The following is an 11,866-nucleotide window of genomic DNA, read 5'->3' as shown; positions in this document are numbered from 1 at the left end:
TTGGGGTATAATATCCAAAAAATAATCTCTAATTTAATGTCATGAATGTTTTACCTATGTTATCTTCTATGTGTTTTTATTTCAGATTTTATAACGATGGATTTAATTTATTTAAAATTTATTCATGTATATAAATTATAAAGTTGTCCAGTTTCACTATTCTTTTTGCAGTTTTCCCAGAATCATTTATTGAAGAAACTTCTTTATTGCATGATCATAGATCTTGTATCAAAAATTAAATATATATAAACTTGTTTTAAGGCTTTCAATTTTATTGCAGTGATCAGTATGTCTATTTTTATTCTAGTTGAATACAATATTTATTGTTATCATTTTAAGTATAATATAAAGATCAGTAACAGGGCCTCTACTCTTTTTCAGAATTTTCTTGTCATTTGAGGTTTTTAATGTTACTACTAAATCATTAGTTGTTTTAAAAAAAATGGTAAAGATTCATTAAAATTTTGATGAAATTGCCTTCATTCTGTACACTGTTTCTTAAGTAAAATTCACATTTTAATTCTTTTAATTCACCTTATCTGTGTACATGAAATGTCTTTCCATTCTTACTGTTTTATTCTGTGTTTTCTTAACAGTATCTTGCAATTTTCCTTAAGTGGTGCTTCATCTGGTGAAGGGGGGTGTTCTGCTTATGACTGAAACCCAACTACAATCATGCTTGTAATTATGATGCTTAAATAAAGATTTTTTAAAAAGTGGTGCTTCGTAAAATTTATTTTTCATACTTAATTGATTTTAATGTAATAATAAATGCAAACTTTCTTAATTTTTTCTTCATGTTCACTATTTTCAAAGAGTAATACACAGATTTTTGTATATTGATTTTTCTAACCAGCCTTCTTTTCTACTCATTAATTGTTTCTAATAGCTTTTTAATGGAGTCTTTGGGGTTTTTGATAGCAAATAATGATAGTTTCATTTCTTCTTTTATGGCCTCTATGTTTTTTTATTTATTCTTGTGTAGTTGTTCTGGGTAAATACAAGTTGTAGGTGTGGACAGTCCTCTCTTGTTCTTGGTTTAGTATATGGGTGTGTGTGTGTGTGTGTGTGTGTGTGTGTGTGTGTGTGTGTGTGTTTAGGGGTATTACTCAAATATTGAAGAAGCTCTTTCAGTATGTAAATGATTTTATTTTTGAGTCCATAAAAATTTTGTATTTAAAATTCCAAGTGCTTATAAAGTCCTGGAGGTCCCTACTGGTAATGATGGCCCAGCCAGACTGGTGGTTCAATGCTACTAATGGTACTAGGGGCCTAGGATGGCTCTTTGGGCCATCCTGACAGTGCTAAAAGACCTCCAGTGCTATATCTACCTGAAGTTAAAATCTTTATTATATTTAGATTTCCAATTTTATTGCAATTGTTCTTTGCCATGGCATACATAAACTTTTAGGGGAGCTCAACCCACCAGATGTATCCTCAGATTTTCCTGGTGGGGAGAACTGAAATAACCCCCACAGGGTTCCTCAAAAGGCCCTCTGTGGATGCCTTTTTCCCTGCGTGGATGGTTGAGGAATTTCAAAGAGATGCTTGGCATTACATTTTTTTGGCTATCTCTCATTTGTAAAAATTATAGGCCGAAATGGGGCCTCTATCAAATTCCTTTTCCCAGAAAAATTTCTGCACCAAATAAGATAGGCTTGGTCTCTTTCTGTCAGTCTATTTACTTCTAAAGGCCAAGTCAAAACATAGCATCTTCAAGACAATGTCTTCTCTCCTTGTCTTTGAGCATCACAGCAGGATGACTTTGCCTCAGGAACTTTCCCTGCCACTTTGAAAACATGCTAAAAAAACAGGTTTGGCCAGTGTAGAACTTTAGGCTATTTTACTAGGTATAATTCTGTACCCCTTTCATATAAATTTTATCTCTTTCCATAACCAGACCATAGAAAGTGGGTCTTAGCCCCTAGCTAGAAAACTATTCCCTCAGGGTAAGGATATTTGTTATTAGGGAGAAAACCCAGACTCCTGCTCTCCCTTAATTTACATCAGTAATGACACCTAGGACCAGGAATTACTTTGATATGTAAGAAATTTGCCTTCCTTTTATCCTCTGGCTCCTAACAAACCTATTCTAAGATTAAAAACCTCCTAAAGTCACCTGTATTTGTTTTAAAACCAAATAATGTACATTGCATTCCTTTCATGATATGACTGCCTCTTTTACCCTTTATAGACTCCCAGCCTGGAGATTAAATTTGTTTCTCGTCTATTGCAGATGCTAGTCCCCATTTTGTGTGCTCTCATTATTTCATATTTCATATTCGTCCATTTTGTGTACCTGCTTTACTTCTGTGAAGGATTTTCATCCCCACTAGAAGATGATGAGACTTAAGACACCTGCAGCAGTTCTTTATTAGTGTGCATAGGTACTGAATCTTGTCAAATGTATTTAATGATAATTATTTGTTTTATGCCATTGTTAAATCAATTTATGTATAACTCATTATTCTTAGATGTTTGAATAAGATCTCATTTGCTCATAGTTCTTTGAAGCATTTTGATTTCAATTTTCTTGTATTTTTTTATTTTATTCTTGTATTTATCAGCGATATTGGTCTATGGCTCATTTTTGGGAATTTTTAACAGAAGAATAGACAAAATTTCCTCTTTTAAGATGTGGTAAGATTTGGGGCTGGCGAGGTGGCGCTAGAGGTAAGGTGTCTGCCTTGCAAGCACTAGCCAAGGAAGGACCACAGTTCGATCCCCCGGCATCCCATATGGTCCCCCCCAAGCCAGGGGCAAGTTCTGAGCCCTTAGCCAGGAGTAACCCCTGAGCATCAAACAGGTGTGGCCTGAAAAACAAACAAACAAACAAACAAACAAAAATGATGTGGTAAGATTTACTGGTAAAGCCATCATCATCATTCTATGCCTTTTGTATTTTGTTTGCCTTGCTTTCACTGTATTAATTTTCATGGTCAGTTAGATTTTCTTTTTCTTTTTGTTTTAGGCATGTTAACTTGAATTTATAAAAAATATCATTTTTTTCTATTTTGGTTTTTCAGGCCACACCCGTTTGATGCTCAGGGGTTACTCCTGGCTAAGTGCTCAGAAATTGCCCCTGGCTTGGGGGGAGCATATGGGATTCCGGGGGATTGAACCGCGGTCACGATCTTTCCTTAGCTAGCGCTTGCAAGGCAGATACCTTACCTCTAGCGCCACCTGGCCGGCCCCAATCATTTTTTCTTGATTACCAAACTTATTCAAAGTAGCTTCTTCTAATTCTTTGCATTTCTAAAGTATTTGTTTTACTTTTTTTGTTTTGTTTTGTTTTGTTTTTGGGGGGGGCACACCCGACGTTGCTCAGGGGTTACTCCTGGCTGTCTGCTCAGAAATAGCTCCTGGCAGGCACGGGGGACCATATGGGACACCGGGATTCGAACCAACCACCTTTGGTCCTGGATCGGCTGCTTACAAGGCAAACGCCACTGTGCTATCTCTCCAGGCCCTACTCTTTTCCCCTTTAGTTTTTTTTTTTCCTGGTATTTTAGGGAACCACCCAAGCAGTGCTCAGGGGCTTCTAGGATCAATCCCAATCTAACAAGCTGGTGGTTCAGGAGGTACATAACCTCAAGAAGTAGTTTCAGGGGCCCGGAGAGATAGCACAGCTGCGTTTGCCTTGCAAGCAACCAATCCAGGACCAAAGGTGGTTGGTTCGAATCCCGGTGTCCCATATGGTCCCCCGTGCCTGCCAGGAGCTATTTCTTTTTTTTCTTTTTCTTTTTTTTTGGTTTTTTGGGCCACACCCTGTGACGCTCAGGGGTTACTCCTGGCTATGTGCTCAGAAGTTGCTCCTGGCTTCTTGGGGGACCATATGGGACGCCGGGGGATCGAACCGCGGTCCGTCCTAGGCTAGCGCAGGCAAGGCAGGCACCTTACCTCCAGTGCCACCGCCCGGCCCCCAGGAGCTATTTCTGAGCAGACAGCCAGGAGTAACCCCTGAGCACTGCCGGATGTGACCCAAAAACCAAAAAACAAAACAAAACAAAAAAAACACCAAGAAGTAGTTTCAGGAAAAAATCCAGAAAGGGTGCATGTAAGGCATGAATCTTGATCACTTTAGTATCTATCCAACCCATACATTTTCATTTATAATTTTGTTCATTAGAGGTATTTGTCTTCTGTTTATAAACTCAGCTAAATAGTTATAGATTCACTTGTTATTTGTATTTTTTTGTTTAGTGGAATTTATTTTTTATTTACTTTTAGTCTTATTTTTTATTTTCTACTAACTTTGGTTAATTCTTCCTTTTCCAGTTGCTTTTAAGTATAGGGTCATATTGTTACTTTTCTTATGTGTTTACGAAAGCCCATGTTATTATCTTTTTTTTACCTTCCTACAGCAGATAGATATTAATGTGTGCATGTAATATAATATAGAGGTGATATGTATTTTTTAGAAAAATAGGATTATATACTGCTTTATATCACTTTAACCCAATATTAACAGTGATCTATAATGCTCAAACACTTTCTTATATGCCAGATATTTTTTCATGTCAATAGAAATCTATATAATTTTGTTCTTAAGAACATTTAAGATCCCCTTTTAGTGCTATTTTTGCAATTCTCATATTGTCATAACTTGTGTTTTCATTTCTTTGTCTACAAATATATTTTAACTTATGCTTTATTTTTTCATTGACCCAGTGTATTTATTCTGAGTACCATATTTTTTAGTCTTTACGAGTTGTAAGGCTTTAAAAAATTGCTGCAGTTGAGTTATAATTTAATAACATTGTGATAAAAAATATATTTGTATGATACCAATCTTTTTTGTGTTATTGTTTTGTGTTTAGAATATTATTAGTCCTTGATAAATTTCTGTGTACACTTAAAAAATAATGTTAACTCAGAAGTTTGTGGTGACATTTTCTCTATTGTTAAGTCAAAGAGATAATGCAGAAGTCAAGCTACTTGCTTGCATGTGGCCAGGCCTGGTTTTAATCCTTGGCTCACAAATATGATACCCTGTGCATGCAGGACTAACTCCTGAGCTCAGAAGCAGGAGTATGTCCTGAGAAGATCTAACTAATTAAGGCCAAAAATAAATAAATAAATAAATAAATAAATAAATAAATGAATAAAATTGATTTTTTGTTCTAGTTTGTCCCTTAAGTCTCTCATTTCATTATTTATCTTTGATATATTCATAGTCGTGAAGTGTTAAAATCACCTATTTTATTTTTATTACTCTATTAACAATATATAATTATATGTTATATTTTATGTTATATATTAATATAATTATATTAATACATAGTTAATATATTCTTCATTTACTACACATTTAAAATATGTATAAAATTTCTTAAGTCCTTAATTATATAATTTTCTTTCCTATTTTTTATTACTCTATTCATTTGAAAAATCCATTTCCTTATTGTATTGCTGTCTCTGCCTTTTTTAAAAGTTACCATTTGTGTGTAAGATTGTTTTTAAACATTTAATTTTTTTTGTGGTTTTTGGGTCACACCTGGCAATGCTCATGCTCAGATATTGTTCATGGCAGGTACAGGGGACCATATGGTATACCAGGATTCGAATCAATGACCTTCTGCATGAAAGGCAAATGCCTTAACTTCCATGCTATCTCTCTGGCCCTCAACATTTAATTTTTATCCTGCATTTATTCATTTGTGTTGAAGGTTAACATGTGTTTTTTTGCTATATTTCTATATATCTATTCTGCTAATCTAAGGCATTTCAAGTGTTTTACTCATTTATTGACATTTAAGATAATGAAAAAATAGTATTCCCATTTTATTATTTTGAGATGGTTTCTGGACTTGTCCTTTTATTTTGTTTGGTTTTCTGGAGGAGGTTTATAGACAAGGTTTAATCCTGGTTCTGTGCTCAGGTATCACTCCTGGCTATGTAGAGGAACCATGTGTGTTGCTAGGGATAGAAATGATGTTGGATAAGGGAAAGGCAAATCCCTTAACTCCTGTGTTATTGTTCTGAGTTCTTGTCCTCATTTGTTTGGTATGTGTGCATTATACTCTCATTTTAATATAATTTTATATTGTATTATATCATTTATTATGTTTTTTTGTAAAGTTTTGTTTTAAGGTTGTCTTGTTATTCATATATAAAAAGTTCTATTTTTGCAACATTTATTTCAGTGGTTCACATTTTTAGTCTACCCACCCACCTCTATCTATGTTTTGCAAATTTTGATGTCTTACTTCTATGTGAAATCAAAGATACACTTTAATATTTCAAGTTCAATTTGGTGGATATGACCTGTTTTAATTTTTTCTGTAAAAGTCATTATCCTTCCTTTTATTCTAAATGATTAATCGTTCAATATAGAGTAGCCTTAGTTGAAAATCCTTTCCTTTAGAACTTTGAATGTCTCCTATTTTGTTCTTTATGTTTGCTTTCAGTGAAAATCTACAGATAATCTGAACTCCTTTATATGTGATTTATTTTTCTCTAGATGCTTCTTATAGTTTATTCTTATCTTTAAGTTTTTAAGTCTTTAATTATAATTTGTTTTGGGATGTTTCTGTTGGGGATTATTTTCACTCGGAACTGTTCTAGCCTCATATATTGATGGTTAGTTACTTTAGCAAATAAGGGAAGTTTTTGGTTAGTATTTTCACAGATCAGGTTTCCATTATTTTCCCTCTCCTGTACTTACCCCCAGTATCTTTAGAATGTTGGTGTCAAGTACATAAGACCTGCTGTAGTTCCATCTGAATCCTACACTGTTTCCACATTTTACTATTGTGTTTTTGTCTACTTTTTATTCTATTTTTACACTTTCCAGCCCTTCTATTCTTTTGATAGTTTCTTTGTTTATTGTTAAGCCCCTTTATTATAGTCTTCCATTACTGGATTTTTAAGTCCACAAAGTGATTTTTACAGAAAAGAGAATAGAGAAACACATTTTTATGAAGAGTAGATTGTAAACTGGTGTGTTTATGAATAATCAGTAAATTCCCTGAGGCTGATCTCCTGAGACACATTCCCTCTTATCTATAAGCCTAAACCAAATATTTCCTAGGGGAATAGATCGGATAGTATCTGTCCTTGTTTTAGGTTTTGGTGAAGGATAAGATAAGGACAACAGTCCCTGCTCAGAAGAGATTGCTATTTTTTTTTAGTTATGCTTTTTTTAAAGCTCTTAATTTCTTTGGGGTTGATTTAATATCTTCTCCTTCAGCCCTGCTGCTCTCTGGAGGAATTTTCCTATTTTGCCTCTAAGCAGGCTACCAATCAGCAACTTTTCCTCTTATGTTAGATCCAGAAAACACCCTAATCCAAACCACGGTAACCCCAATGTTTCAATGCAGGATTATTCCTACCCTCTCTGATGTTTCCTACTGTGAGCACATTGCTTCTCCAGGCAGCTGTTTTTTTTTTCTTTCACTGACACTATATTATCACCAAACTATGACACCATTATATCACCATATTAATCATTTAGGTGAAAATCTATGATAGGAAAACGTTCAGTCCTTAACTTCCATCTTGCCAGAATTAATTAATTTCAAATAAATTATAATTTCACAGTTGTGTATACTGGGCACAGAATATCATATTTTCTGTCTGTACTAGGTTTCTTAACAAACCTTCTAAAGTTGAATACTCTTTTTTTTAGATTTTTCAACAGACATTCTGTGATAGTATGTGCTGCATACAGTTTCAACTCCTACATTTGTAGAATATCAACTTTTGGCTATTAGGAATAGTAAGGTGAGTCCAATTATTGAAATATAAAAAGGTGTACCAAGTTGTATGCAAATTATTCTACTCAGAATCAGTATTTTTTTTCAGTCTCTGACCCCCCCACTTGTCTCTCCAGACATCTCTTCTGGGATTTTTCATAATTTGAGAACACAGTTCTGGTACCTAACCTAGGTTCCACCAAGGCATTAGGACAGGTCACCTCATTCAGTGCAGTGCCTTAATAGTTTCAATGTTTGAATGTAAGGTTTCAAACACAGACCTCCACTATATATAAAAATTATACGTTATTCACTTTATACATATTTCAATAATTTTTATTCAGTTGAGAATTTATAAGATACAGAATTCATTCATAATTTGCCAATAGCAGGTACTGCCAATCTTTTGTGAATCTGATTGGGGGCTAATATGTCTTATTTTCATTTTATTTTTATTTTATTTTATTTTTATTTTTTGTTTCTTAATTCTTTTTTGGGGGGGCACACCGGTGACGCTCAGGGGTTACTCCTGGCAATGCACTCAGAAATAGCTCCTGGCTTGGGGGACCATATGGAACACCATGGGATCAAAACGCAGTCTGCCCTAGATTAGCCACATGCAATGTAAACACCCTACCACCGCAGCACCACTCTGGCCCTCTTCACAATTTTTTATTGAAAATTCTGATATCATTTTTAAAGGGTTATTGGTAAACTTTCTGATTAAAAACTCTTTAAGTTTGCTTTATTGAGCCATAGCTTTCTTAAGAGCTCTATTGAAAAGTATTTACATACTAAATACTACATTTCAAGTATAAAAATTAATTTTAATAATTCAGAAATTTTATAGTCATCACCAAGTTCAATTTTAGCATCTATAGATTCTATAGCATTCCAAAATGGAACTCCCAACTTCCTGGCAAGCATGAATCTGCTTTCTGTTTTTATAAATAGGGAACCTACTAATATTTCATATACTTATGGCATATAAAATGTAGAATTTTGGGGGGGAGTCACACCCGGCAGCACTCAGGGGTTACTCCTGGCTCTACACTCAGAAATCACTCCTGGCAGGCTCTGGGGACCATATGGGATGCTGGGATTCAAACCACCTTCCTTCTGCATACAAGGCAAACGCCTTATCCATGCTATTTCTCTAGCCCCTAAAATGTAAAATTTTGAGGAATGTAATATTTTAAAGGTTTATCAAAGTTTTAACAAATTATAAGTACCTTCTTTCTTTTATTATAGACTTTGTGTTCATCTGTCATATTTTATTTATCCATTTATTAGTTGATAGCTTTATGAATTATTTTTTCTTTGTGGCTAATATTAATAATAATGCCATGAGCATTCATGCACAATATCCTGCAATTCAACATGTAAATATATTCTCAAAATAATGTAAATAGATATATATTTATAAGACTTACTTTGATAGCATTGTTGTATATGATCCATAATATGAAAGCCACTCAAGTATACATAGGGATAGTGAGTAAATATTATCAAGTACAATATAGACATACAATAGCATGTCTCAGCCATAAAGGAGGAAGGAAATTCTGATACATTTTTCTATATGAATCACTCTTGAAGATAAAGTAAGTAAAATATGACTTATTAAATAACAAATTCTGAGGCCAGGATCATGCATTTGTGGCATATCACATACTAAATTCCTGCATTCAGTTCTCCACACTGAAAAAGAAGAATCATGCTATTCTACTTTAATTCCACTTATATGACATAACTACAATGTCAGAATGATAGAAAGAAATTATAATGGTGGTTTGCCAGAGAATGAGATAGAGAAAAAGAAAAATTTAATAGGCACATGTTAAATCACCTCCCAACCCTAGGTGAAAGGGTCTGAATCAGGGTCTGATGGTGAAACACATGTAGTCTGGCAGTCTTCTACCTTGTATGAAGTGCAAACTGCCTGCCAGAACTGCCATTTTTATTGAGTGCAGAGACCATCTCTTGGTGGGGCAGGAAGAACAGATAGCTCAGGCTATCTTGAGCCTGACCCACCCAGGTTTACAAATTAGACAATCTCTGTTTTGGGGTAAATGCAAGTTGTAAACAAACTACAAGGGGGCTAAGGATGATTTTTGTTTTAGGTAAAATAAGGTGTAACCTAACAGAAATGAGATTTTCAAGTTTATAGGATTGAAATATCTTTGGCAATGGATAGTGGGGTTAGTTGAATATTCTGAATGTGTTCAATATCACTAAACTGTGTCATTAAAAGTAGTTAAGATACTAAAATTTCTTTTGCCTTAAAAAGAGTGGAAAGCAATGATATGTTTTATGTGACCATCATATATATATTTCTATTGGTCATATTATAATCATGAATAGAATATTTTTTGTTAGTAAAGTAGAATAACATTTATTTCTTAAGTTTTTTATTATACAAGCAGTGCTCATAAAAATCAATAATTCTGAAGGAATTCAAATTAGATATAAATTATATTCAGCTCTGAGCTGATTGCAAGTCACGGTATGGCTGCGGTGACAGTTAAGCGGAAGCTTTCTTCTCCTTATAGGTTGCCATCATTTTCTTGATTTCTGCAATTGCTTTCCCTGGATTCAGGCCCTTAGGACAAGTCTTTGTGCAGTTCATGATAGTGTGGCAGCGGTACAGTGAGAACGGGTCTTGTAGTTTGGCCAGGCGCTCCTAAGTGAAATCATCTCAGGAATCGATCATCCAGCGATAGGCCTGCATAAGAACTGCAGGGCCCAGGTATTTGTCTCCATTCCACCAATAGCTAGGGCAGCTGGTACTGCAACAGGCACAGAGGATGCACTCAAAAAACCTGTCCAGTTTCTCCCGACCTTCTATGGATTGCAGGTACTGCTGTTTGCCTTCCTGGGATTCATCCTTCTTCAAATATGGCTCAATGGACTTGTATTGAGTATAGAAGTTGCTCAAATCAGGAACAAGATCCTTAATCACATACATATGTGGAAGAGGGTAGATTTTAGAGACTTTGTTGAGGTTGGTGTCAATCCTTCGGGTGCAAGCAAGTGTGTTACCTCCATGGATGTTCATTGCACAAGAGCCACAGATACCTTCTCTGCATGATCTTCGGAAGGTCAAGGTAGAATCAATTTCATTCTTAATTTTGATTAAAACATCCAACACCATAGGGCCACATTTATTCAAGTCAACTTCATAAGTTTGCATATGGGGTTTATCTCCAGCCTTGTCGGGGTCCCATTTGTAAATAGCTGCAGCTGTCTGGGTTCCTCTGCAGGCCTGCAGACATGCCCCGCCGAGGGTGGTGGCTGGAAAGCGGCGCCTGAAGGAGAATGCCATCACCGCAGCCATCTTAGCTTATGAATAGAATTTTTAAGCTCTACAGAAATCTTTTTGATTTTATTATTTTGAGTAACTGCCAAATTAATTTTCAAGGTAATGGCTGCCAATTATAGTTCACCAAATGCCCATTAACAAAGAACTGAATTAAGGACTTTGGTATATAGACTTAGTTAAATACTACTGAGAAAATTTTAAAAAGACAAAATTACGCACTTGGACATAAAGTTGATAGAATCGTAGTGATTTTTCTAAGTGAAATAAGTATGGATGTTATAGACAATTATTGAAAAGCTTCACTTACATGTGGTATATGAATTACTAAATTAAACTGTCACTAAATCATAAAATTAACTTCAAGACAGTGAAAATTGTGGTGACTACCAGAACAGAAGAGGGAGGAAGTAGGGACTCAGAGGAAGAAGAGAGTTTATTTATTTGTGATGGGACAGCACTGGAATTTTGGTGATGGAAGGTAATGAAAATTGTATATGTAAGAGTTGTGATTTAATCCTCTGATGCATGACTGTAATTTTAGCTGAATATATGTTACTGAAAACGTTTTTAAATGATTAGTAGAAGCATCATTTTACATTTCCACTAGCTATGTGCAAATGTTGCAGGTTTTTTCATATCCTCATCAATATATATAGGGTATTTTCCTCTTTTTTTTGGAATGCAGCCCTTTTAATTGGTATAAAATGCTGTATCATTTTGGGTTCCCTGTGCGGCTTGGGTGAGAGTTTTGCTCCCTTGTGCGGCTCGGGGGAGACAGGGTTTTCTGTGCGGCTTGGGTGAGAGTTTTGCTCCCTTGTGCGGCTCAGGGGAAACTTAGTTTCCTGTG

General features: G+C 35.1%; 1 protein-coding gene across 1 annotated transcript; it reads right to left on the bottom strand.

Annotated features, from left to right (window-relative positions):
- Window positions 1-10,065: 10,065 nt before the first annotated feature.
- Window positions 10,066-11,034, bottom strand: LOC126024081 (succinate dehydrogenase [ubiquinone] iron-sulfur subunit, mitochondrial-like). Its single transcript, XM_049784537.1, is given in 1 exon segment — window positions 10,066-11,034. A coding segment is annotated over 1 exon segment (813 nt). The 3' UTR covers window positions 10,066-10,221.
- Window positions 11,035-11,866: the final 832 nt, after the last annotated feature.

This window comes from Suncus etruscus, chromosome 12, assembly GCF_024139225.1.
Source record: "Suncus etruscus isolate mSunEtr1 chromosome 12, mSunEtr1.pri.cur, whole genome shotgun sequence".
Taxonomy (NCBI): domain Eukaryota; kingdom Metazoa; phylum Chordata; class Mammalia; order Eulipotyphla; family Soricidae; genus Suncus; species Suncus etruscus.
Note: the sequence above shows the minus strand (reverse complement) of the source record. Positions and strands in the feature narration are given on the sequence as shown.